Raw genomic sequence first — 27959 nt, forward strand, 5'->3', positions numbered from 1 at the left:
AGACTCAAACCGACTCAAACTAAGCTTGATGACGTGAGCAACCCATAGACATCATATAGAGACTAGATGCCCTATTGGCCGCAGTGGCGCAAGAAATGTGGCCGCCATCTTAAACCGGTCATAGGCCTACTCCTATTTGCGTTGCATAGCAGCAGTCGATGCCAGAGCACTGTGCAGCATATTCCTGCTCAAATCGGCGGACCATCACTCGGGGATTACTTTTCACAAGTAAGATTTAACATTTAACATTACCGTACTATTGGTTGTATTTTGTGAGTAAAATATTCAATGTGTCCTGTATCGTAGCTACGTGTATGACCTTTGCAGCAAAAAAACCCGCGTGAAAATCAGTTCGGTATTCAGTGAGATATGATTAATTAAATACGCTGGCAGCTCATTGCACCTGCCAAACAGATTACACTGAGCGGAGCTGGTGACCGGTTTAAGATGGCGGCCCCACGGCTCGTCTGCGCCAATAGACAGTAGCGGTCGATAGGGCGTCTATCTATATGATGTCTATGGAGCAACCATAGACTGTAAAAAAATATGGACGTAGTGTCCGTGACGTCACCCGTAGGTTTCTGAAGAGTGCTTTTGAAGCCTAAAGTAGGCGGGGCCAACCGTCGCCATCTTGGCATCGCGTCAGCTCTCGTCACTCCCGGATAAAAGAAAATGGGCAAAGAGGCGGAGCGTGGGTGGAGCTGAGGTACTAATGCTATGCTACTGGCCTCGTGCTAAAGTGACAGCTGAATGTAGAAGTAAAGCCAATAGTTAAAGATCATGTTTTTGCCCTTCAAAATACTATAATAATTAAAAGACGTAACTAAAAGTGAGACTATGTGTATCGGGATGCATTATTATTCTGCTAGTTAAAAATGTATTATCATGCAGTAACTTACAATATTGCTCTGAGCTTGTGCGTGTGACAGTGATTCATGCGCATACATGTCAGTCAGTGCGGCATCGCACGTCAAGTTCATCAAGAGCTTTATTCAGTTCAGTTGATTTTAAAATCTGATTTTGGCCGCTTCTCAATTTCTCAAATGGGTTAAACCAAAAATATTACCTCAGAAGTTCAAGTAAATGCACTAGAAATCCGCGCTCATTCAAGGGTGTGTATCTATTGCATGGACGGAGAGAAAGCACTGACACCTGCAGGATTTTCTCACGGTACTTTTTATTTAACACTTAAAAGTTTGAGAGCAACGGTACCGCATAACGAGTGTAGCCTGTACAGTATACTCCAAAAAGCAACGAAATTGTCAGACATCCATTAGTGCATGCGAGGAAAACAACTGGAAATACAACGCTGGTTGTTCTCTCCATACTCGACACCGACGGAATCCAACGGCGTGGGCAAAGGTATAATGCGTGTATTAAATTGTATGCAATAATCCCGAAAAAAGCACAAACACTGCAGAGATGGCAAGTACAGCAGCTGAGGGTGACGTTAACAGAGACAAACGTCGGCTAGCAGTTATAGCAGCCTCAATCCACCAGTCACGCAAGTGGCCACGCCCTTAATTATGCAGAACTTTAAGGCTTAATATAATTTAAACGGATGAGGTGTAAAAAAAATCACCCCCCTCACAGTTGTCATGAAGGGCAAAATTAGCTATATAGACCAAAAACACTTTTTGCTCCAGGCTGTAAACCTATTTTGTTCTGCTGTAAAGTTGGGGATTTTAACATGGGGGAGATACAGATTTGACTCACTTTTGCAGCCTGCCTCAAGCGGTCAGTCGATGAATTGCAGTTTAATTCACTTCCGTGTTGGTTTCAAGAGAGAGACGGGGAGGTTGCCGCTTGGGAGCAACCTGTCTGACAGACGTAAATCTTCTAGTAGCTGTGCGTAAAAATTGCTAACGTTAATCACTTCATATGTATTCACTTGCCACATACCGAATTATTTCCAATTCCCCAAAAACGTTGTTGAAATATTTTGTCCCGTTGCTTTTATGGACTCATTATCTATGGGCTTCTCCCTTGACGGAATGTCCCCCCGATTACCTGCGAGCTTCTCCTCCTGTCTATACGGTAATGTCTCTATTGTGCGACATAAAGTCAAGTGGTTATGACGCAATCGTTAGCCTGTTTTTAACAAAAACGGCTTCTAGGGGGGCATAACGTAAGATACAAAGTAATGGAGCCTTTGATACATTTTCGTGTTTATTTAGAAATAAATAATGGACAAATTAAGTCTTTGGACGCCTCAGATGTAAAGTTATTCGCTGTCAAAGTGACGCCAAATGAATGGGAGTCAATGGAATGCTAACAGCAGGTGAAGTTCTGCTACAATGGCGGCTCCCGCGAGTCTTCAACTTCCGGCTGATGGATTACCCCCTTTGGGTGGCACTGCACCGAAACTGTGCAGGAAGCCTCAGGTCAATGATTCGTCTTGAGCCACAGAATCAGAGGGAAATACCAAATTATTGAAGTCATTCTATCCCTTATGGTTCAAAAGTTATTAGCATAAACGTGAGTGCAACTTTGGACAGTTGGTGGCGCTAGAGGGATTGAGTTAGAGACTCCAAATTTGCTATGGTGACAGCTCAGACTGTCCTCTATCTGTGAACCAAATTTCATAACTTTCCTGAAAGCAGTTCTATGGGTAGCCAAAGACTTCCAGAGCAGAAGAAGAAACGGAAAAAGAATAATAATAATAATAGTAGGAACGCCAACTTCAGTGCCTGGCTCCTAATACATAAAAGCTTTCATTTTAAATGTATTTGAGGCAGTTTGTTAATAGCCTTCATAAATGTATAAATACTTAAATATTAAACTTGTGTAGTTCTAAAATGAAAATATCTGGTATATATACTAGGTATATCTTGGTATATCAAAAAACAAAACAAAAAAACTTGCACATATTTGTTATATACTTTCTGTTTTAACTGGAAGGATACATGAAGAGGGAAAATGGAGTACATATCTTTTTTTTAAAACTCAAATATGAATGGATTGCCACCTAGTGGAGGGGTTTGGATGTTAAGGATTGAAACAAGACTTACTGTAGTCTTTATTTTCTTTCATTACTTTATTGGTGACATTTACAAAGACTATGAGAGATTATACTATTTTCTAAATATATTCCTCTTTGTAAAGAATCAAGTGAATACTGATGGCATACAATATCATAGACAATGTAACAAATGTAAAAAATGTCCACTAATCACTATTTACAATTTATGTCCATTTTCCATCTTTCACATACATGTTGCTCTATATTAAGAAAACAACTGTGTGAAAGGCATGAGTCTCTATATATTTCTGAAATCATCAAATGCATCATATACACAAGTTGCACATAAGAAACAATGAAGTGCATCAATTAATACCACAAGAACAAGTGGTTTGGTCCTTTGAATTGGAATGAAGCACATGGATTTTATTGTTTGTTTGGTCATAAAGTTTACGTTTCAGATCTTGGATAGTAGGACTTGGACCTTGGGGTGCATCCAAAATCACTAACTGCTGAAGTTGAGGCAGATGCTGAAGCTGAAGAAACACTGGTGCTGGAACATTTTGGTGTCTGAAAGAGAGAAGTTATTTAGAATGAAAGTTAAACCGGATCAGATATGAACAAAAAGCAGCATGTTTACTTATTCTGACATTATATAGTTCATGACTAAGAACTCTCACCTCACTTTTAGGATCTGCAGATTTGGGAACATCTGAGGAATTTCTTTGATTATATTACAGATGTCGTGACAACACAAGTCCAAGTGGAGGTGAAGGAGATCTGGCACCTGCTCTGCCATGATCCTGACTGCCTTCAAATCTGCCCTCACTCCCATTAGAGACAAATGCCGCACGGTCCTGGGTATTGATTTAGCATAGAATCCGAGCGGGTATCCTACTAGGAAATACAAAAGAAAGAGCAAAAATGTACAGGGATTTTATTGTATAATCAAAATGCAAAATCAAGATCAAATGCTGAATTGTTACTTTTGTGTTCTTCCCTAACATACTTGTTTAATGATCCACATTTTCTGAAATACAAACTAGGGCTGTCAATAGGTTAAAATCAATATAAAATAATAATAAAAATGTAATAATTATTAGTTGTAAGATATATTGTAACAAATAACAAATAAAATAATACATGTATTACTACTACTACTAATAATAATAGCAATCATTATTGTTATATTTTGTTCATGAACCTATGGGTGCCAATGAAAATTAAAACTTGTCTGTATTAACTTTGTAGTTTTCTGTCAAGCAAGCAATATGCTGCAAGTTTCTGCTTGCATTTTAATCGTTACATTATTTTACAAGAATCTTATTTGTAACTTCCGGTTGAAGCCCGTTTTCTATCGTATCTGCGAGGTAAAGACTAAAGTAATATACCCCCTGTTTATGCATCATTTCATACTTACAAGAAATGTTGAGTTCTGAGAGTACACGGAGCCCTTGCAACCATTTTGTGAGACGGCAAAGGGTTGGATCATTACACCATTGTCTATAGTGCACCGTCAGTTTAGTAAGGGAGGACAGGGCGTCAAAGGCAACAGGAGAGAGGCAGGGATCATAACAGTTCAGCAGCTCCAGACTACTCAGCCCGAACTCTGAATCCGTACTAACTCCTGTGTGAAAGACAAGTGTGAAAATATACTCTTTCCTTCATGTTGTTTTCTTTATGAAGCATACATACCAGGGCGCCCACATGCTTTAGTTGGACAAAAATAATCATCCGGAAGAATCCCATACTTTGGTCCCAATCTCAAGGAAAGGTGTTTCAATTTGGGCAGACGCCTCAACATGCTACGAAGGACAGGTTTAAAGATAGGATTTTTATCTTCATGGTAGTGTAGTGAGGTAAGCTGGGCAAGCTGCGAAGTAGCAGCACTTATCTCCGATACTGAAGCGTTCTGGACCTCGCACAAGCAGAGATGAGTCAGTTGTCTCAAAGATAAAAGTGAGCTGGTTAGACTCCGACAGGAACATTGACGGATGACAAGCTTCTCGAGATGTTTTAAAGCACCCAACTCTGTTAGAGCTTTGCCATCACTGCATTGAGCCAGAGTCACCGACCTGATCCACGGAAGTGCATTCACAATATGCCGCAATCCTTTTGCATTTGCCTTCTGAACAACAATAGACTTGGTTTTTCTTTGGCGCAGAGTTTTCCAAAAATGTGAGTCGTAGAGTTCGACCTTTTGGAGGACAACAACGCTGTCTTTCCATAAGGTCCAATGGTCGATCAGTCTTTTAAAGCACTCGCAGCTTAAACGAACACTCAATTTATCACGAAAAGAGAGAAATCCAAAAACGTGGATCCAGATCTCATCCGTTAGTTGAAAAGGGGACATCGTCTCCTTTAACGTTATTCTCACGTGTATTTCCTAAATTTCCATTCTTATACACTAATCATTTTGTATTCACTCCGACACGTGTTGCATAATTTGTAGTTCTTTTGAGTCGGATCTTTTCGATTGATCAATTGAACCGGTTCACAAACCAGTCTGAACAATTCGTTCACGACTCCGGAAGTAACACCTGCTATATCCGCAATAAGATAAAAAGTGTTAAAACTTGTTTTTACTGCATCAGATTACCATGTCCGTATTAGGAAAATATTGGTTAAAATAAATTAAAAAAGTGTATAATGTGACAACATATGTCTTACATCGTAAGCCTTTTTGGCATTACACTCACTATTAGACTTTGTTACATTACAGTCTTTAAATAAAAAGCAACCCATTTTAATGCACCTTATGTAGGTTCAATTATTTTTTTCTATAAGCCGGGTGGTTCAAATTTAACTGGTAAACGCCATAATTAATCAATCCTAATCTGAAAACGTAATGAACAGCCATAGATTTGATGAACAGCAAGACGCAATGCCTTGCGTTTTGAGGTAAAAGAATCACATAACTCTTTTTGACCCATTTTTTAAACTAAAGGCTTGTTCGACTTGAACCGGCGCTGCACAAACCGATCGGTTGATGACATCAAAGTACCGCGAGAGCGATTAGAGAGCAGACGGCTCCTTATGCTTTTGAATCGCTCTCGCGGTACTTTGATGTCATCAACCGATCGGTCTGTGCAGCGCCGGTTCAAGTCGAACAAGCCTTAACTCTTTGAAAGAACCGAGTCGCTTAAATGAATCACTCACTGGCTAGCAGCGTTGACGGAAGTGACGCAGTGCTTGCGCGACGTGAGACGTTAGCCGCGCTTATCCGGGAAAATTCAAACGAGTTTTTATGGTGAGTTTTTTGTTGTTGTTGTTGTTGTAACTTGTAAAGGGAGGCCATAATATGATTCACTCAACTATATATTAAGTTAGATATTTATTTCGCTCACTGACATGTAATCGATCTTTTTGCATATTTTGTCAACGGATAACGTTAAGTGTGCACGTTTTTATTCGTTATAGCTTTAGTATTTTACAGCCAGAAGCAAGCTTTGAAATCGTTGGGTTTAGAGAAGTGTTTATAGCATAATTCCATTAAGATGTTTATTCATTTTTAATGTTATTTTATAACTGATGTTGCATGTCGTATTACAAATATGTGACTAATTCTTCATGGAAGGGTGCAATTTGATAGACACTGGATTTCTCTTTTTTTGTTGTTGCTAATTTTCTTTGCATCTTATAGGATTTTTGCTGAAAACATGGTCCACAACGGGTCTGTAAACAGTTAGAATATCTTTCCTCTTACTCAACAATGTATCATCAACTGCAAGACTATTTCATACCTCCTGAAGTCCCTAAGCCTGGTGACATGATCACACCTGTCAAAACCATACCTAAAACAGCTCACAATTGGACTGCTGGGTCAGGGAGAAAGAATTCAGACAGATGCGTGTTGGTGATGAACTCCACTGCACAGAGTGCTGAAGAAAACAGCCCAAATATCCCCTGCGAGCTCAGCAGTATCAATGCCACGGCAGAGGTTGTAACCCCTCAAGACAAACCTAACCTGATGCTGAAGGGGTGCACTGAGACGCCAGCAAAGATTTTTGCGAGAATGAAGGCAAAAGTTCAGAGACAGAATTCTGCTGGGCATGGGGCAGCTTCTAATCATGTAAGAAACCAGGAGATCTGTGGTGATATGCCTTCGAACCCTTTGATCCAGTACTCACAAAAGAGTAACGCCAACCAGGAGACATATGTGTTAGCCCTCTCACCTCCACAGTCGCCAAGAGGAGATGCACAGACTGGAGAAATGGACTTGCCACAGGAAAGTCATTCCATCAATGTTCATAAAGTTCCTGGGAAAAAAAACGAAACTTTTAATACTGAGTCACGGTCATTTATTGGTTAGTTTTCTCTTCTTTTTTTTTCAGATGTAGTACATATAATTGAATTATTTTAATTTCACTTTTCTTTTTATTATTTGTGTGTCTAGAGCCATATGTTTTACTGGAGAATATGCCTGGGGAGATGTTCTCAGAGATGAAAGCAAGGCTAAAGCAAATGCCAGAGAATCTTAACAGAAACATAAGTATGATTTTTTTTAAATTATTATTTAAAAAAAATGGCGTTTTGCAATTGTTCTCTGACATTTCAGCACAGTTGTATTCACTGGCACTCAATTAATTTATAAAATCTGTTTTGTTTGTTTAATCAAGAGCCTTGTGTGCTGTTGGACAAGGTGGTTCCTGATGAGACATTAGCCCAGCTTCAGCAGAAACCCATCAATTATCTAAGTGGAAATAGAGGTATTATGTTTCATTTTATCCTGCATTATTCATAAAACTACAGTAGTTTAGTATGATGTATGTCTTGATATGAATCTCCTTTTTCATAAACATAAACTGATATAAAGCTTTGTTTATGATGACCAGTTGTGAGTGTATTTATTAATCTTTATTTTTTGTTGTTATTTTTTGCGCACTGGAAGCATCTCCTTTCACCAGGACAAATTCCTTGTGTGTGTAAACCTACTTGATAATAGATCTGATTCAGATTTTTACTGAACATTGGGTTATAGACATAGACCTACTGTAATCTGATTAAGAATGCAAAAGTAACTCATGCAAAGAGCAATATGACACTGATCATAATAGATTTGTTCTGAAATTTGATTGCAGGTGGTTGTGTTGTATTTTGTGAGAAGAGCATGTGTGTAGAAAAAGACAATGAGGAAGACCTCCAAAATGACACGTCCAGTAGTTCTGAATCTGGTCCGTTTGATCAGTCGGAGTGCAGAGAAATTGTCCCTGGACCCCCTCAGCCCTCTCATAATCTTCTGGAAGATCCTCTCCTGCAGCTTTCTCCTCGCGTCTTGATCCCACGAAAGCAAGCGTCTGTGTTTCAGTCAAAACAACAAGCTAGACAAGCGGCCATAGCGCTAGATGAAGGAACCAATGTAAGTTAAGGAAATTATCATGGTTTCTAAGTGGTTTTTAAGATCATTGACAAAATTAAATACAAAAAAAAGTTTGATATTGTGTAATGGTGACATTGTACTTGTCTTTTAGGTGAGGGGGATTCATTTAAGAGAATGGGTTTTGAAACTGCTCAACAAAGACCTTGTGGTTGATGGTATTCGTGTGTAAGATACTTGCTTTTTACTTAGTTTTTTTCCTTATTCGTTTTGTTTGATTGTGCCTTGGGTAAATCTTGATGACTTGTCATATTGTCTGTCTGCTACATTATACATAAATGTAAATTGTATTATATTACAGCATTATTCTTTTAATTAATACACAAAAGTGTTTTCTTTACAAACCCATTGCAAAGATTAGCTGAATGATTTCAGATATCATGTAGCTCTAATGTGGTTTTGTTTGATAAATACAGAGACACTATGATACCTTGGCACAGCAGTTTAATCGTTGAAAGAGTCTCGAGTAATGTGCTCAAGACCTCATCTGGCAGAACCTATGTGCTCATTGGAAAAATGGCCAAACATCCCAATTCATGTAAGAAAAATGCTTTTTAAATGAGGTTGCCTGCCTTTGTGTTTACTTAATTTAAAAATTTTGTTTTTACCATTACAGCATTTCCATCATGGTTTTTGAAGAAGTTTCTGTTTGGGTTTCCAAATATGTGGAAAGAGTACTTGAATCAGCTTTTGAGTGGTCATATGGGGTATGTTGCCTAAACTCTGTTATTACGTTATGTATCATCAAAAAAGAGACCATACATTTCATTAAACAATTTTACCACATTTTGATTTAGATCACAGAAAGGTCAGAAAGATGACAGCAGTGCAAAACCTCCCAAAGCAAGAAATCAACAGTCTTCTAAAAAATCAACATCCAAACATCCCAAGATTCAAGGCATTACAACCTGTGAGTATATCATATGTCATATGAGCAAAGAATGGCCTGTATAATGATGTCTAATGTGAGTGCGTATTGTTCTTTTTGAAGAATCAGGCTAAATGGGTTCAGAAATCAATCTGAATCATTTGTTACTGAATCGATAAACAATAATTGATTCATTTAAAGTCTAGCTGCGTTTATATTTTATTTGCGTCTGGATCAAGAATGTTTGTAATCCCAATTAAAATAATTTAGTTTAAACCCTCGCCATCCTCATATGTTTGTAAAGGTCACACAATTTTTTGTGTTATTCAGCTCCCATCACGCCCACTGACAGCATTCAGCCAGGCAGTGCAAAAGTTTCCCGCAGTGGCCGACTCATCAAACCGCCATTGGAATACTGGAAAGGAGGACGGATTGTTATGGACTCTGACATGAATGTCACTATCCATGAAGACTATTCTTCCTCACTGCTGACCACGGTACTCTTATCATTTTATTTAGCAGTGTCAATGTCTTTTGATCTCTAGTGACATTCACAGGGGCTTTATATATTGTTATGTTGCAAGTGGGCCATTTCTTAAATATGTTCTTTTTCTTTCCAGCCAAAGAAGCCAGTAACTCTGGCAACATCACAAATCACAGAGGAACAATCATTCAGGCCTGAAACTCGGGGAAGAGGTGTGTATTGATAACACGCTTGTATTTATGAAGTGCATTTTCTTTTTCTTTTTTTTATTGCAAATTCTCACATTTATTTGTTTTACAAAAGGGAAATGTAACACATCTAGCAGTGAAGATGACCTGTCAGTGCCAATGAGGAGGATCAAACAGCATTCCAAGCCCCAAAGGAATGCCCCATCTCAAAGCAATCAAATAGAGAGCACCTCACTGAATAAACCTACAAGAGCTCAGAAAGGACCCCTGGTTGTGGCCCCCAGCTCGAATTCGGGTCATGTGGTGAAACAAAAAGCTAGTCGACCTCAAAGAGCCTCTCTGAGAAAACAACAGTTTGAAGGAGTGGACGCCACTGTGGGTTCTGGAGCAGAAATGACAGAGAACACAAAAGTTGATGCAGTGAATGCTAATTTCTCACTTGGAGATGGAGGAATGTCATTTGATGAACAAGAAACTGGCATTGAGAGTGATTCAAAGACGAAGCACAACAGAAAGCCTTCCCAAAAACAAATTCAGGATGAACCTCACTCCATGCCACACGATAACAGTTCCTTGCGCCGAAGCACTCGCTTAAGCTTCAGAGCCCAATACTCTACTGACTCAAACAGCTCATTTGCATCTCCAGACCCTCCAAAAAGGGAAAGAGGAAAACGGTCCACAGACTGTAAACAGCTAACAAAACCTCATAAGATTGAGACCTCTGTGCCACAAGACTCTACCAGTCATAAGGAACAAAATGAACAAGGTTCACGTAGACCAAGAAAGGTCTCGCTGAGAAATTCAGATGATGTTTTGGCAGGAGAATCTATTGATTTTCCAACAGATGATGATGAAGAGAGACGACAACACGACAAAAAGTCCATGTTATTGTTGAAGAGGACAAGACAAAGGAAAGGTAATTCTGAACTTAAAATGAATGGACACCTGGTTTCCTCAGAGAACATACATTCTGAGTACTCGGAGGATGAGGAAAGTGTTCAACGTGCTGTTTCAAATAACAGAAGATCAAAGAAATCTGAAACGGGAAAAGCAAACACTAAAAGCAAAAAGCCACAAACAGAAAAAGGCAATACGAATGAACAAGATGAGCTATTGGATGGAAAATGGATTGAAGAAGAACTACAAAAACTACAAGAGTAAGCTTTTATCTTGAAAGCCAACCTAAAATTGTTTTGATATAAAATGTTTTCTAGCCATGATTTAACGAATTCACATAATTTAATTGGATGCAATTTAGAAATGATTTCACTGTGTATCTCTTTGGAAAGGGCTGTCAACTCATTACCCAAGCATAAGAGTGGATACTGGGCAAATGTTGCATATGTTGTTGGAACTCGTTCGGCTGAAGAGTGTCAGGAACAGTATAATGCCCATCAGAAGACCAACAAAAGACCCAGTAAAAAAGCAACAAAGAAACCAGCAACTGAGGAACCAGGTAACCTATCCTTTACAGTATAGCTTGATGAGTTTTGAGTATGACAGTTTTTACAGATTATGGAATTTTTTGTTTGCAAATCCATACAATTGAAAATGCCTGAGCTTATGTTTTGATCACAGGAAAGGAAATTGTTGTAATAACTGCTAAAGCTGGAACTCTTAAAAGGAGACAGCAGATGAGGCATTTCTTGGAGCACATGCCTAAAGATGACCATGATGATGTGTTTACCAGCTCACCAATGCACAATAAACAAATCAAGGTGCTTTTATGTTTGTTGATTTAGATCCACATGCACTGAACTAGATTTCATAAAAATTGCACACAGAGACCCGATAAAGCCTAAATCAGATATCTTGTTTATACCGTAAAAATATCTAACTTGACCTTTGTCTTCTGTAGTTGCCTGTATTTGCTGCAAATGGAGATGATGAGGATTTCAGTCAGCTCCAGAACCCTCAGACACCGAGTTCTAGCAACTCTACTACTGCTAAAACCCCTCAGTGTCTGCATATTAGCCCAGGAATGCTGGGATCCATCAATAAGTACGTTTTTATCTCGACTGCCAAAGCTTTTCATGCTTTTGGAGTATTTAGTGGGCGGATGCTGAGTGTACTCATCAGGCTTATTGCCTCATTTGAAAATGGAAATATTCAAATAGCAGATGTCTAATTTGCATCTTTGCATAAATCAGTTAAATTCTTTGTTTATCTTAGAAATAACATGGACAAGTACATTTTTCATCTTCAGAAGAAACAAAAAGGACAGAAACGGGGCAAAAAGGCTGCACCAATGGTAACTAAATTAAAATCCTGCTTGTTTTTAACATTGTTCCCATAAGTGTTCCTTTTTTTTAATCAAAATGATGGTGATGCAATATTGTTCATGTGTAGGACAAACTTACACCAACTCCAGCAGTCAAGAAGACCCTAAAGAGATGTGTTGGTATGCACATTACTTTTTTGATAATGGTAACTATGGCTATGTTCAGACTGCAGGCAAATTAGATTTTTTCTCAAATCAGATCTTTTCAGGCAGACTGTCTTCACTGTTAATTACGAGTGATCAAATAAGATTTGTGTGTCCAAACATAACCAACCTATCTGCATGGATGGGATGTTTTGCAATGATGTAGTCTCACTCTCCAAATTTAAGCGCCCTTTCGAGTCACCGTGCAGAACTTGTGTGACGGAGGAATTTTGCACCGCGACTCGATAGGGTGCTTATTTGGAGAGCAAGATGATGCACCTCCATTTTTCTTGCTTCCGTTTTGAAAGCCTTGCCACATGTAGGTATGCATACATTGTGGTGGTCTATCTATCAATCAAATCTATCTATCATCTCATGCTGTAGTCACAGCCGAAGTCTTTGGACAAACCGTTTAAACTACCATATGAATACATCCGACATTTTTATTCCACCACCGGTTTTTGTTGTTATCGTTTCGTCGCTTTAAGACTTGCAATCTGAACGTAGTCTGATACAGAGCATTGAGTTGAAAACTATACTATGTTGTTTATTCATGTTTTTTTTTTTTTCATTCATCCCCCATGTTTTCAGCAGCTGAAGATGATGACTTTGTGGTGTGGAATATGCTCTCAGATAAGGATAACCCATCCAGAGCTGATGACAGTGATGAGGAGGATGATTATTTTATGGAATACTGCTGAGTTTCAATATTATTGTTTGTAAAAAATCATCTTAAATCAGCTAGTTTCAGTGCTGTTAATCACATTATTTTACAATATTTTATCTTCTATTTGGCATTCGGATGTTTTTAAGTGCGTTTTGCTTTGGCAGATGCCAAAACTCATGTTTGCTATCTCTTCATAGCTTACAAAGCATACATTTTAAAGAAAAGTGCTTTGTTTTTGGCCAGTTCAGAGTTTATCAATGGATTGTATATTTTTAATTTGGAGTTCATCATCTGGATGTTATACAATCAAATTCTAATGAAAGAAGATAAACAACAAAGTATAAAGAAGTGCAAAAGAAAAAAGTTCTAATTATTCCTCATTGAAAATGCAACATTTTAAATGATTTTATTTGAAAGTATTGTATTGTAAATAAATATAAACGAATACAATGAATAAACTAATAAAACGGTTACAATTTATTTTTTGTTCACAAGTTTTACTTTTCATAAGTATTCTGTGGGGGAAGGGCAGAAATGCTGGGCTAGCAGTGAAGTCTCAGCCTTGCCCTTGTGTGTCTTTTTTCTTTATCTTGTTCCTTCCTGTCTTTATATATTTTTTTGGGAAAATCCGTTTATTGGTCTTTTGGTTTAGCTTAAGGTCTTCATGTAAATAACCTCTTGTTATCGGCTAATCTTGCATATAAAGTGAATATCGCAAATTCCTGTTTATATAGGTAGCTAAGCTATACTGCAATGTCCATAATACTGTGTTGGTAGGCGGCTATATGGCCAAAATGTATAATGCATACAAACTATAGGTAGGCAGGTATAATAGTGCACATAAGTATATTCTAGGTAGGCAGCTATCAAAGCCAAAAATGTAGTCTAGTCTAGGATGACCGCGATGAAGTTTTTGGACAGCTGGTTTGAATAACGGCAGAAGTGTTTGTCCCTCTAGCGGTCACGTTCATTTTCTCTTTAACGTGGCTGCGCTTCACAGTTTGACTCGCACTTTCATGCAAGCAGATGTCTTTGAGGAATTGCACACAAACAGTCGACTTCAACAGGGATATACCTCTGTCACTATCGTCCCCCTGACAATACACTTGATTGGTTTAGCAGGTAATTCACACTTTCCTTGTGATATTTTCATTTTAAAGACAGTAAATCGCTGTTTTTGAAGATTTATCCCGCTAGCATGTCAGAGAATTGGTTAGCATTGGATATAAGCTAGCGTTAGGCTAAAAATACCTAAACAATAGCTAAAATCACTGACAACCAAATGTCCGTTTTAGTTTGTGTTTTATGTTTAGCTAAAAATAAATGTTAGAGATTAACTATCTTTGAGTGAAGTTGGCAGCAAATTGGGTTTGCCAGAGGTCCTGTTTATTTAGCCTGGAGTCAGGATCTGTTCTGCATCACACACAAACACACCATAAAGACTTATTTTTGAAAATGTATGTTTTTTTATGTATTTATTTATCCATCGCTTAAACCGATAGTTGGATTTTTACGATACCAAAAAGCTACAGGTTAATACAGTAGCATATATCATTAAACACTTTCATAATCATAATCTTTCTAATGGTATGCACATTGCAACCTGAACGAACCAAATTCACATAAGTTAAATGCCAGTGCCTTGCAGCTTAAACATGTAAGAAAAGAATGGGGTGTCCCATATACGAACCCAGCAAACCTGAAATAATTTCACAAACCCGTCCTTTTTGTTCCCCTGACAGGCTCTTTGGTGTCTGCATGTCACCCTTCGTAATCTGGTTTAAAAGTTACAATTGATTCAAGGTTTTCTTTGTTAGACATTTTAGTTGCCTCCAGAGTGCGCAGACGCAGTGGACATAATGCATAATTCATAGCTGACATATAAGTTTACAAGGTACCGGGACGTGCCAAGTATAATAAACCATTTTATAAACTGCAATGTTTGCAGGCTTTTCTGCATTGAAATGAAATGTAGAAGTTATGAAACAGGACATGTAGCAAAGTCTTTATCAGTAAAACAGACATGCAGAGTCATATTAATTGCATCAGTTTCTAATTACAACACCTTTGCTGAATCTGTTGTAACTAACCTGTTTTCAAACTTTTAAATGGCACGAACCCCCAAATATGACCATCCCCATGCGAGGGACCTCCATTAAAATGTAAAAGTCAGCCAAATATTATTGTTATTTATAAAAACCTAATCTATACTGTAATTAATATGTTAACTGTGTAAAAAAAATATTTGAAAAGTATTTAGTTTCTACTCACCATAGTTCTGTACTGGATTATTATATTTAACTAAAACGGTAACACTTTAAAATAAGGTTAAGCACATTACTAAGAATGAACAATACTTTTACATCATTTATTGACCTGAGTTAATCTTCACTTCAACATTTACTAATAGGCTTCAGTTCATTGTGGACAATGAACAGCTGGATTTTTATTAACTGATATGAACAAAGATTAATAAATACTATAACAAATGTATTGCTCATTGTTAGTTCATGTCATGATAGTTAATAAATTAACTAATGTTAACAAATGAGACCTTTATTGAAAGTGTTACCATTAAAACCATAACTTTTTTTTAAACTCGACATAATATAAAAAAATAAAAAAAATGAAGTAAAAATAAAATATTTTAATATTATTTAAATATTATTTATTTTGATAATTTTTTTCTCATTTATTTCTCATTTAATTAATTATTATCCCCTGGTTTCACGGACATTGGCTTAAACCTATTCCTGGACTAAATTGCATGTTTGAGCTGTTTTAAGCAAAGGAAACTTGCACAGGCATACCTCAGAATATATCAGTGTTTTGTCTCAAGATGCACATCAGGGATGTTTTTTTGTAAGGCATGTTTACAAAAGCTACATAGATGTCCTATTTAAACAAAGGCCTAATCCTGGCTTAATCTAAGCCCTGCCTGTGAAAGCAGGCCTATATGTTTTGATCGTACTTTATTTATTTATTACATTTTTACACAATTTTTCCACGTACCCCTTACAACTCCCCCCAGTTTGAAAACCCCTTGTGTAAACGTCTGGTTTATTTCAGGGTGGATGGAGGTGTCCCGAAGGTGAGGGGCACTGCATTCGGGGTCTCAGGTGAAAAGTCTGAGAGACGGAAAGATGGAGCAGGCTCATAATTTACTTCTGAATGAGGAAGCCTGCAGTCAGCTACGGGAGCCCCAGAAGGCCGAGTTTGTCTTTGAGTGGCTGCGTTTCCTCAAGAAACTACTCCCTGCTACAGACCGGGTGAGTTGAGGGCGCTGACAATAAGCTCTCTGTTTGAGAAGAAACACTTCCCCTCTCTCTCTCTCTCTCTATCTCTCTCTCTCTCTCTCTCTCTCTTTCTCTCTCTCTCTCAAACAGAAACACAAGCAAGCCGCTCTGAACAGACTCTCTGATTATCTGTCTGCCTTTCCACTGGCTGTCTTTCAGCCTGGAATGGACTAGTGATGTGTCTGTCTGTTTCTTACTGGTGAAGTGCCAAGGAAATACAATTAAAGAGCTGCGCTCAACTAAACAATATGTTGGTGTCTATTTGTGTGGCAGGCCGATGTAAAACAGACCCAGAAGCGCCTGGTGGAGCAGCTGACGACGGTACTGACGAGTTCCCCAGGTCCTCCAACACGCTTGCTGCTGGGACAGTGTCTGGCGCTGGTGTACCGAGTGGGCGACTCCCTCATGTCCAGCCTCACTGTGGACCGCTGCAATGACATCATCCGCAGCAAGGATGACTCGCCCAGCTTCCTGCCTACACGACTGTGAGTGTAATAAATCTGGACCCTACATGCACGCATCACGCACACCCAACCGCCTGCACTGCAGATGGGCTTCCGCTTGATTCCCTGCCAGTGCGCTTAGTTATTTCTCCCCTATAGGGCAGCTGTGGCCTGTTTGGGTGCGCTGTATGAGCAGCTGGGCCGACTACTCATCAACTCGTTTAAAGAGACCGTGGCAAACCTTCTGAAAGCAATGAAGAGCGCAGAGGTACGTGTGGCTGCACAACAGTATGTGATTTACTGTTCAGTCAAACATACAGATGTGACTGCGCTTGACTGCAAAAGATAAAGCTTTCCTGTGACCAATAGTTTGAAGACAAAACTGGTTATTTTGGGTGTTTTGAATCATCACAGACACAATCTTTTTATTTTGATCATAACAAAATGCTTACTTGTCAGTGAGATGAACTACACTACCATTCAAAAGTTTGGGGTTGGTAAGAATTTAGTCACCATAAAATAAAAATGGGCGATTCTTATTTTTCATGGAATATTGCATTGTTTATTATAACTGATTTATCTGACCCGAGAGCGCAGATCAACCTGTGAGATCACATTAGATCACAGCAATAGCAAACCACAACCATCAAAACAATTCCTGATGAACAAAATCGATTCTTGTCTGTGAAATAGGAAAATAGGTAAAATAGGTAATAATTAATTAAATAAGAAATGCATAAGAAAAAAAAGATTAAAATAAATAAATAATAATATTTAGATACTGTTGCTTTGGCAACTAACTAAAATGCTTTTTTTTATTTTTAGCTAAAGATCGTCTTTATGTAATGACTTTAAAAAGACGATCACAACTTCCATTTTATGTCGACTTTAATGCTTTTGAAAGAAATCTCACCAAGGCTGCATTTTCTGATAAAAAAATACAGTAATAACTGTAATATCATAAAATAATATTACAATTTAAAATAACAGTTTCTAGTTTAATCTATATTAAAATTTTATTTATTCATGTGATTGCAAAGCTGAATTTTCAGCATCATTACTCCAGTCTTCAAGTCAAGTCAAGTCATCCTCATTTATATAGCGCTTTTAACAATGTAGATTGTTTCAAAGCAGCTTTACAGAGATAAACATATAATTTAAGGTAACAGAGATTGGTTTAGTTTTATAGTGGTTCTTGAAAAAAAAAATTTCCAGCTAAAGTTAGTTTTGATTGATTCACTTCCGTCTAAATGATAGTTAGTTATTAAATTAGGGGCCGCTAAGACGACACCGTTCTCTCTAAACAGACTTTAAACGTGAACCTGTGATAGACGCTGATGGCGTTCACATGCGCATTAAGAATTGATTCTATTAGTTATGTGCGTTGGAATATATGTGCGCAGGTTTGTAATTCCTTACGAACCATGCCTAAACCAACTACTTGTCTTGTCTATAAATTTTGATGCAGAATTTTATTTTATCTTATCACTTGGGGTAGGTACGCGAACACTGTCACATGATCCTGAAGTAATCATTCTAATATACTTATTTGCTGCTCAACTGTGATACTTTTTTCAGGATTCTTTGATGAATAGAAAGTTTAAAAGAACAGTATTTATTTAAAAGACAATTATTTATAACAATATAAAAATCTTTACTGATCAATTTAATGCATCCAAGGCAAGCTGAATAAAAGTATTAATTTCTGTTAAAATATCTCACTGACCCCAAACGTTTGAACGGTAGTGTATGTTTAATTGTGTTTTTTAAGGCAACCATTACTATTGCTCATACTGAAGGTTCAAATTTGAATAAACCCCTTATCTTAAGTATTAAACTTCAGTGTGCACTGTTATCTTGAATTTCTTTTGCTTATTTCTAAGCAACAGACTTCCTGCCAGATTATAAATCGGCCCAAAAATCTCATAGACTTACATTGAAGCAAAGACGCGAGTCATATTTGGGAACCAGAATATCACAGAAAACCTAGATGTGGGCGCTTTTGACTTGGGCCTGTAAGAAACCACCTAGAAACCTAGTTTAATTTCTGTGATGGTTCAGTGGGTGTTATATATAGAAAATATAATGGAGATATTATTTATGATTGTGTTTGTGTAATGTTGAGTGTTTGTGTGTTAATGTGTCCAGTCTCAGGGCCGCTGTGAGATCATGTTGTGTATTGAGAGGATCCTGAGGGGTTTAGGTGTGAGTGCCGTATCTTGTCACAGAGACATCTATAAAGCTGCCCGCACATGTCTCACTGATCGCTCCATGGCTGTGCGCTGTGCGGCCGCAAAGGTACTGAACACTCAACCACATGCCTCAGTTACTAATCATGTCTGTTTGACAAACACACATTACTTATTGACAGAAAAAGAGTCAAGGTCATAGCTGACTGAAGAAAAATGTACATTTTGTTCTTTTTGAGAAGATGTTTGTACCAAACATAATTCAGTTTATAATATTATTTTTACCACACCGTATCTATCAAATATTTGAAAAAAATGCATCATGCATCAAAAGAAAACTCGGAAATCAATTTCTCTGCACTAAAATTGTCCAGTAAAGTTAATTTCTATAATAATAACTTTCATGTTTTAATAACATGGCAGTTTATGTTTTGGTCTCAGTTTTTGTCACAGTCTGCTCAGAATTGCTGTCAAATTGTGATGTGAATAATTTATTTATTTTTGTAGTGTCTTCTGGAGCTCCAGCGAGAGGCTGTCTTCCTGTGGTCCTCAGAGCTGGAGAATGTGGCCACTCTTTGTTACCGAGCCTTCGAGGGCTCAAACTATGATGTCCGAGTCAGTATCTCAAAACTGCTTGGCACTTTATTAGCGTCGGCACTGGAGCCCAGACAGGTCATAGGTGGGTGGATTTTATTCAGTAAAGTCAGTGACATCCTCAGAGGACACTGAACTGAGCATTTGCCCATGGAGTTTGTGAAAACCCTGACCTTCCCTCCTTTCCTCTGTCTCCCACATACTGCTTAACTTTTCTCTAAATGTAACACTCATCTTTCCTCTCCCACTCCATTCCATCTGTTCTATCATTTATCCCTTAACACTCTCTCTCACGCTTCTCTTTGGTTCATTCTTCCTTCTCTGTTCCCATGGCTCTGCTCTCAGCTCCGAGGCCAGGCTCCAAGCGCAACTCCCTGCAGGAGGTGATGGAGCTGCTGAGTTCTGGTTTCCTGCGGGGTGGAGCCGGCTTCTTGCGGGCCAGTGGAGACATGTTGAAAGGAACCAGCTCAGTCAGCAGAGACGTGCGCGTGGGCATCACACAGGTCGCTCACACTCTGACAGCCCATCCCTTGTGATCAGAATGTTTGTGTTTTGAGTCACAGCATGACTGGCTTTATGTCTAGGGTACAAAAAGAACAAATTAAGGTTATATAACATCAGAAAAACAGAAATGTTTTCACTTTATCTATGTGTCAATTCACAAAACGCTAATCTACATAGAAGAAATAATAAAATACAGTTTTTTGTTTGTTTTTTTATTATTGATTATTTTGCTTTAATTATTATTATAATTTTTTACATGAATACTTCCTGTTCTTTCTCTTAAACAGACATGCGTGGTATTTGTGTCCATACTGGGTGGTGCGTGGCTGGAGGCAAACTTCTCCTGTCTTCTTTCTCTTCTCATGGAGTGGGTATCTCACACAAGGGCGACACAATACCCAACAGACGCTGTCTCCTGCTGCTGCTGTGTCTCCTTCATACTGCGGGCCACTCTTGGCACTTTGCTGGGGGAGAAGGCCCAAATTGCAGCTGCCAAGGAGATCTGTCAAATTATCAGCAAACAGAAGAGGGTTATGGGTAAGAGACTAGGCCAAATATTTAGGTCACATTGGAATGGGTATTGAGTTGTAATGTCTTAAATGTACCCTGTGCTACTATGAGACGCAGCTCTTCATGAGGGGAACATGGAGACACGTGTGAGCCCTGCGGATGTTGCAGCTAGTCAGCATATCCTGGTATGCACCCTCCTGGAGCTGGGCAGTCTGCTAAAGGACCTGAGCTCTACTGCCGCCCCACTGCTGCAGGACACCAGCATAGGTTTGTCATGCATAATTGACCAACAAACTCTGGGCATCCCATCAAAACCTTTCTATGGGAGAAAGTGATAAAAATGCTCCAAATATTTAAAATGTTATAAAAAAAAAAAATTCTTGAGTTTGTTTATTTACATTACTGTTTAAAAATTTTGGGTGAGTAAGAGTATTTTTTTAAAGATATTATTAATTATATTCAGCAAGGCATGCATTGAATTGCATTAAAGGGTTAGTTCTGATGAAAATGAAAATTGTCATTAATGACTCACCCTCATGTCGCTCCAAGCCCGTAAGACCTCCGTTCATCTTCGGAACACAGTTTAAGATATTTTAGATTCAGTCCGAGAGCTTTTTGTCCCTCCATTGAAAATCTATGTATGGTATACTGTCCTTGTCCAGAAAGGCAATAAAACGATTACTTTATTCAGCATTGTATTCTCTTCCGGTTCTGTTGTCAATCCGCGTTCACGAGGCCAGTGACGCTGCTGACGTAAGACGCTGCTGACGTGTTATCTGGTGCGTCCGTGTATTCGGGTTCAAATAATTATGTCTGGTAAAAAAAAAAAGCAAGTCTTCCCTGTGTCGAAATCCTTAGACATGTTTGCAAAGATTGTTTTGTTTACAGCGTGCGTCTCCCTCAGACTGTAAACGAAGCTCGGGCGCACCACATAACACGTAAGCTCGTCTTACGTCAGCGGACTCATGAAAGCGGATTGACAACAGAACCGGAAGAGAATACAATGCTGAATAAAGTCGTCGTTTTTGTTATTTTTGGAACAAAAATGTATTTTCGATGCTTCAAAAAATTCACTGAGGTCACATGGACTACTTTGATGATGTCTTTATTGCCTTTCTGGACAAGGACAGTATACCATACATAGATTTTCAATGGAGGGACAAAAAGCTCTCGGACTGAATCTAAAATATCTTAAACTGTGTTCCGAAGATGAAGGAGGTCTTACAGGCTTGGAGCAACATGAGGGTGAGTCATTAATGACATAATTTTCATTTTTGGGTGAACTAACCCTTTAAATTGCTCAAACAGTAAAGACATTTTATTATGTTAAAAAAATCTATTTCAAAATAAATGCTGTTCTTTTTAACCTTCTATCCATCAAAGCATCCTTAAAAACAATGTTTCCACAAAAATATTAACAACTGCTGTTTTCAACATTGAAAATAATAAGAAATATTACTTGAGCTCCAAATCAGCATTTTAGAATGATTTCTGAAGAATCATGCGACACTGAAGACTGGCTGCTGAGCTTTGCGATTACAGAAATAAATTACATTTTAAAGCTCCAGTAGGTAGCTTTTGTAAACAAATATTTGTTAAAACTCTCATTATGTCCTGAAAGTAGAATATGAGACGGATAATCTGTGAAAAAAATCAAGCTCCTCTGGCTCCTCCCTGTGGTCCTACTGCCATTTGCAGAAATACACCGCTCCCGGTCAGAAACAACCAATCAGAGCCAGGAGGAATGTCTTAGCAGTGTCAATCACGCTCGTGTACGCGCTGATCACCTGATAAGACACTAGATAAGACCCTTATTCATCGTCTGGTATCGTTTAAAACCCTTTGAAGCTGCGCTGAAACTGTCATTTGGTCCTCGAAACGTTTGTGTCCTATTGAAGTCCATTATATGGAAAAAAAGACTGGAATGTTTTCATCAAAAAACGTAATTTCTTTTCGACTGAAGAAAGAAAGACATGGACATCTTGGATGACATGGGGGTGAGTAAATTATCAGCAAAAGTTTTTTTTTTAAAGTGAACTAATCCTTTAACGTTATCTTAGTAGCTATAACTTATAGAAAGAGTGCAACCTTATAAAGTTACATGTATTGCAAAATACATAATGATTTGAGGACCAAGTTTGTAGTCAAAGTATGGGCAGGCCATAGTCAATGTAAAGCATATTGTTGATGTTTCGTCCCTATTAGTGAATGTTCCATAACTGTTTATAATCCGCCGTCATCGGTGGTCCTGCTTAGTGCTTACTAGCCTGCGCGTTCACGACAGGCTCCGCTGTGGGGGAGGAGCTGTGGAGGGAGGGCTGTAGCGTAGCAGAGAGCAAAGGGGTTGGACCTGTAAGTTGTGCTTGTTCAAATTTTCAGGCTAAGTCAACATTTTCTCAAAACTCCCTACTGCAGCTTTAATGCTGATATTGTTATTAGCGTTTTTACTGTATGTTTGATATAAATAATTTGAAATAAGTTCAGCCTTGGTGAGCATGTTTTATTATATTGCTATTTTTTTATTCTGTTCAAGCCTATGAGTTTAAAGTATTGGATGTAAATGGCTAGTATAGTATGGCCAGGACGAACGAGTGAGCCGAAAAAGTGCCTGCAGCAGATTTTAACACATTCATCCTGCTTCAGAGACACTAGCTTTTTATAAGAATTCCAGAAAAAGCTCAGAGTGGCATCTGTGATGGCTTGAACTTTAGTAAAACTGTGAGTTCAATAGTTTCTTTTTTGTTGTTTTTTGTGACAGGAATGTTGGACACCGTGATCTCTGTTCTTCTTCACCCCAGCGCATCTGTTCGTCTGGCCGCCGCCTGGTGCCTGCGGTGTGTTGCCGTAGGGATACCTGTTCAGGTGGCAGTGTTGCTAGACCGTTGCACAGAGAGGCTGAATGCCCTGAAGTCATGCCCTGAGGCCGTGGCAGGGTACAGTGCTGCTATCGCAGCTCTGCTGGGAGCGGTACAGCTTTGTCCGCTAGGAATATCACACTCTAAGGGCAAGGTATGTCCTATGCCTCCTTTTTAAAGCACACTGAGAGTTTTAAATGTTTTTGGTTCTGTTTGTACTATGTCACAAGATTTGCTTAAGGGTTGTTCATACTGACAGCGTTTCAGATTACTGTAAGTCACTGAGTCTCTACTGTTGCGTGCTAGAAGGCATTTCGGCGCACAAGCAGTTTTCAGTCAGGCGCCGGATCACTGTCTAGAGTAGACTCCCTTTGGTAGTTTTCACACTGCATCACTGCTCACTTAAATGAAGCTGAGCTCATGAAGTTGCTGTCTGAACATTGAGAATTTAAATTTCCCCTAGTGGTGAAAATCAAGTTTTTAATGTTGTTTATATGTCTATGTGGTGTTTTAAACATGCTTTAAGACAAACCATGTCCAAATTCAACAGTCAACACCATTGCTGAGTATTTTCTCTTTAAAACTGCAGTGATCTCAAGACTGTCTCAAAAACACGGTTTGAAATCGCTGGTATTTCTATACGCAGTGGGAAAACTCCTTTTCTCGAGAATATTGAAGCCATTCAACAGTGAAGCGAGGTCAACAGTAAAGTTTGAAAGTCACAATTCACATTAGGACCAGACAAAGGTCGGGCCCTTTATTAAGGTGTAATGTTGCAGTGGATCGTGACCCTCTGGGCAGAGGCCTTTAGATAGAAAGTACCCGTGCCTGCAGAGCAGGGACCTCTAGATTATAAAATCTCACAAATGTGGACGGTGAGGACCAGCCTGCCGCCGCACAGATGTCTTCGATTGGTACACCACTGGACCAAGCCCATGAGGAGGCCATGTATCTTGTGGAATGAGCTCTAACACCTATGGGGCATTGCAGGTGTAGGCTAGAGAGATAGTGTCTACAATCCATCTAGAAAGTCTGTTTTGTGACCGACAGACCATTGGTGCGGTCTCCGAAAAACACAAAGAGCTGTTCCGACTGTTTGAACGTGGCAGAGCGCTCCAGATAGATTCTGAGAGCCCTGACAGGGCAGACCACATTTAAATTATTATCAGCTTCCAATAGGGGAAGAGCTGATAGCGATATCACCTGGGCTCTGAACGGTGTTGAGAGCCCCTTAGGAACCGTGCCTCGGTCTGAGCACGACTCTGGAGTCGCTAGGCCCAAACTCAAGGCACGCATCGCTTATGGAAAGCGCTTGCAGGTTGCTTACTCTTTTGACCGAAGCCAGCGCTAGCATGAGTGCGTTTTTTATTGAAAGCTGTTTAAGATCAGCCGTCTGGAGTGGCTCAAACAGGGGTCCCCTGAGGGTCCTGAGGACAGTAGATGGGTCCCAGGAGGGGACAGAGGGGGGCCGAGGTGGGTTGAGCCTCCTGGCCCCCTTGAGGAAACGAACGACCATGTCACTTTTCCCCATTGAATGGCCGGCCACAGAGGCGTGAAAAGCCGCTATGGCCGCCACATATACTTTGAGCGTGGAGGGGGTCCTGTCCACGTCCAGCAGCTCCTGAAGAAAGGAAAGTACTAGAGGTACTTCACATATGTGTGGGTCTACATTTTGTGCTGCACACCAGCTTGCGAACGCTGACCACTTGAGGGCATAGAGGCGTCTGGTAGACGGCTTCAATCATGGTATTTTGGACTCCTTCTCTGAGGTCCCTGGGTACCCATTGAGGGGCCATACATGTAAGGCCCACAGATCTGGGCGAGGGTGCCAGATTGACCCTTTCGTCTTCGTGAGGAGGTCCTTCCTCAGCAGTATGGGCGAGGGAGCTGCAGCTTCGCCAGGTCTGGGAACCAAGTTTTGGATTTCCAGAGGGGGGCTATGAGGAGGACTGAGCACTTGCTCTCCCTGATCTGCTTGATGACCTGTGGGAGCATCGAGACCGCATAAAGGGGGCGGGTGGGCCAGTTGTGGGCCAGCGCGTCCGTTTTCTTCGAAAAGAATATTGGGCAGTGAACATTGTCTTCTGAGGCGAAGAAGTTGACCTCTGCCTTGCCGAAGGTGCTCCAAATCATATGAATCGTCTGAGGATGGAGAGACCATTTCCCTGGGGGGACATGAGCGTTTTATGTAGGACACCACTGACATGTTGTGTGTGCTAACCAGGACGTGGTGTCCCGCCAGATCTAGGAAGGAAGTTTTTTAGGGCTAAATGAACCCATTTGCTCTTTTAGCTTCTAGAGTGTCGCGACAGAAAGCCGCAGGTTAACGACGATTCAGGGGAAGGCGGCGCCGAGTTAAAGGTGCGTCGCGACACTCTAGAAGCTAAAACAGCAAATTGGTGGACAGGTCGCTCGTTCCGCTGCTGGGCCTCGTCGACGGCGAAGGCTCGGAGATCAGCGAAGTAGGTGTTCGCTGAAGGAGATTAAATGGATTCTATGGCGAAATAGTCTGCCTATACTGCTTATATGGACTGAAACTTTAAAACATCAATAGTGCAAAACAGACTCACTGTCAAAACAGACACGTATCAAAACAGACCCATTTTGTTACGTGTAACAAAATGCTTTCTCTTTATTCAGGTTTTACTGTAGTAATAATAATGCAAAAACGTGTACACTTCACATCAAAATGTTGTTGTTTTTTATATATAAACCTTGACAAAAAGTATTATTTGAGAATTTCTAAAAAAAAATACATTCAAATCCACATCTTAAAAGTAATTTTTTCCAAAAACAACTAGAGACTTCATAAGCCTCTCTATAGAGAGTTATACAGGCATCTAGTGGTAACACCATGAATTTACATGTTTTATTTTATTTTCTCTCAACAGATGGTGCTTATCTGACTTAAGAATTTTGATTTAATTGGCCTTATCTCTATATTAATCTGAAATATTGCATTAATTGAGAAAATATTTGAAAACATTTGAAAAAAATATATATTATTTTCAATGGCAAAAATTTACCATAGTTTTTGCATAAATATTAATAAGTACCATCAAATTACAATGGTAAAAAATAAATTTTTTTTTATAAAAAATACATTACATTAGTTTTACTGGGGTGGAGCAAGTTTCATTTTCAGGTGTCCAGTCACTTCTGACCGCAGAGATAACAAGTGTGACTCCCAAATGAGGAGCACAAGAGGGTTAAGCAAAAAAGAGCTTTATTCTCTTACTTGAAATAAAAAAAAAAAGAAAAAAAAAGAAAGAAAAATTACGCTTGTGAAGATTTTTTTTCAAGTCTTTTTCCCCCCACTAATTAACTGTACGTTTATTTTCGTAATTCACTGTACATGTTATTGGTATAATATATGGATATTATTGTTCATTTATGATCAAGATATACTGATTCTGATGGACCGGTTGCAGGTAGTGATGAACTTGGCAGAAGATCTGCTGCGCTCTGCAGCTCAGAACAGCAGAATCTCCATCCAACGCACTCAAGGAGGCTGGCTGCTGCTCAGTGCCCTCTCGACACTGGGTATGAATCAATATACTGCTTTATGATCTTCAATATGCCCACATTGACAAGATGTGCTTATATCGTAACAGCTGATATGGTTGAGTTTTTAACATCCTTTTTGTTATTTCTGATATTTTCCTTCAAGGTCCCACTGTGATGGAGCATCACTTGCCTCGATTGCTGTTGCTATGGAAATGTGCCTTCCCGCTGTCTGTGAAGGACTTGGAGAGGGAGCTGCGGCGTGGAGACTCCTTCACCTGGCAGGTGACCTTGGAGGGACGTGCAGGAGTACTGTGCGGTGAGGGTCTTTTATGAATCTCACAGGCTATTCACTTATGTCTCTCCTTTTCTCTCACTGAAAATAAGCTCTTTTTCTCATGAAACAACCCATCTGCTGATCTGTTCCCTTAACATCACAGTAAAAAACAACTTTGCCATTGACTGCAGATAGAAATAAAAATTTGTCAGGAAAAGCTTCATAGCTTGTCATCTCTCCTGTAGCAATGAAGAGTCTGGTGGTGCACTGCAAAGACCTTCTCACCGATGATGTTATCAGTCGTTTGCTTCCTCTCTTGTCCTGTGCGGTAACCCTGCTCACTCAGTGAGTGGATCTTGGTTGCTTAAAATGAAAACAGCACCATGAAGTTATAAATAACTTTTTAAAGAAGACTGTTAAATGCAGATTTAATGTGGACAGGATGTTAAATAACATCTAATAACATTTTAATCCCTATCACCTCTTTTTAGGCTGCCTTCTATCGTTAAATCCTATGGAAACCAGATCAAAAATGCAGCCACTGTCTTTAGATTGAGAGTGTATGAGATCCTCACATTGCTACAACCGAAAACATATGAAGGTAAGCACAATCTTAATCATATGCTGATGTTTTATAGATTATATTTTTATTCTGGAATACTTGATTCTGATTGTTTGTGCATCAATTAAAAAAAGTTACTCATAGGTACATAGAGGACAAAAATGTCCGTATCCAAAAACTGTCATAAAAATATTATAGATTTATATTTTTTTCCACTTTCACTGACATCAATTTTTTAACCAGCATCAGCTCTA

General features: G+C 39.2%; 3 protein-coding genes across 8 annotated transcripts in view; 2 read left to right on the plus strand and 1 right to left on the minus strand.

Moving 5' to 3' along the window:
- Positions 1 to 1160: 1160 nt before the first annotated feature.
- LOC143747182 (uncharacterized) lies at positions 1161 to 5975 on the minus strand. Its single transcript, XM_077239737.1, has 4 exons — positions 4658 to 5975; positions 4383 to 4589; positions 3643 to 3859; positions 1161 to 3532 (listed from the first exon to the last, which is right to left on the minus strand). The coding sequence occupies exons 1-4, from the start codon at positions 5313 to 5315 to the stop codon at positions 3328 to 3330; spliced, it is 1287 nt and encodes a 428-aa protein (XP_077095852.1). The 5' UTR covers positions 5316 to 5975; the 3' UTR covers positions 1161 to 3327.
- mis18bp1 (MIS18 binding protein 1) lies at positions 5011 to 13451 on the plus strand. 4 transcript variants are annotated; one of them, XM_077239734.1, is made up of 18 exons: positions 5011 to 5140; positions 6606 to 7269; positions 7359 to 7454; positions 7582 to 7671; positions 8044 to 8321; positions 8434 to 8507; positions 8756 to 8877; positions 8956 to 9046; positions 9137 to 9249; positions 9538 to 9704; positions 9828 to 9903; positions 9995 to 11036; positions 11169 to 11335; positions 11458 to 11597; positions 11738 to 11880; positions 12052 to 12130; positions 12229 to 12306; positions 12896 to 13451. In XM_077239734.1, the coding sequence occupies exons 2-18, from the start codon at positions 6675 to 6677 to the stop codon at positions 13025 to 13027; spliced, it is 3483 nt and encodes a 1160-aa protein (XP_077095849.1). In that variant the 5' UTR covers positions 5011 to 5140; positions 6606 to 6674; the 3' UTR covers positions 13028 to 13451. The 4 variants fall into 4 exon arrangements, with proteins under 4 accessions (XP_077095849.1, XP_077095851.1, XP_077095847.1 ...); XM_077239736.1 differs by lacking the exon at positions 5011 to 5140 and adding an exon at positions 6139 to 6212 and having other exon boundaries at positions 12229 to 12280; positions 12899 to 13451; XM_077239732.1 differs by lacking the exon at positions 5011 to 5140 and adding an exon at positions 6140 to 6212.
- A 500-nt stretch (positions 13452 to 13951) lies between these two features.
- The window catches only part of heatr5a (HEAT repeat containing 5a), a 35634-nt gene continuing 21626 nt past the window's right edge, over positions 13952 to 27959 (plus strand). The window contains exons 1-14 of one of the 3 annotated variants that reach the window (XM_077239738.1): positions 13952 to 14093; positions 16041 to 16240; positions 16541 to 16752; positions 16870 to 16978; positions 18859 to 19008; positions 19407 to 19578; positions 19839 to 19996; positions 20285 to 20534; positions 20619 to 20774; positions 23266 to 23516; positions 26794 to 26905; positions 27033 to 27185; positions 27389 to 27488; positions 27635 to 27744. In XM_077239738.1, coding sequence (XP_077095853.1) covers positions 16115 to 16240; positions 16541 to 16752; positions 16870 to 16978; positions 18859 to 19008; positions 19407 to 19578; positions 19839 to 19996; positions 20285 to 20534; positions 20619 to 20774; positions 23266 to 23516; positions 26794 to 26905; positions 27033 to 27185; positions 27389 to 27488; positions 27635 to 27744 — 2059 coding nt within the window. In that variant the 5' untranslated portion in view covers positions 13952 to 14093; positions 16041 to 16114. The remainder of the gene's footprint in view (positions 14094 to 16040; positions 16241 to 16540; positions 16753 to 16869; positions 16979 to 18858; positions 19009 to 19406; positions 19579 to 19838; positions 19997 to 20284; positions 20535 to 20618; positions 20775 to 23265; positions 23517 to 26793; positions 26906 to 27032; positions 27186 to 27388; positions 27489 to 27634; positions 27745 to 27959) is intronic. The other 2 variants (XM_077239740.1, XM_077239739.1) reach the window with 2 other exon arrangements.

This window comes from Siphateles boraxobius, unplaced genomic scaffold (assembly GCF_051911475.1).
Source record: "Siphateles boraxobius isolate OS27281-9 unplaced genomic scaffold, OSU_SipBor_1 22, whole genome shotgun sequence".
NCBI lineage: Eukaryota > Metazoa > Chordata > Actinopteri > Cypriniformes > Leuciscidae > Siphateles > Siphateles boraxobius.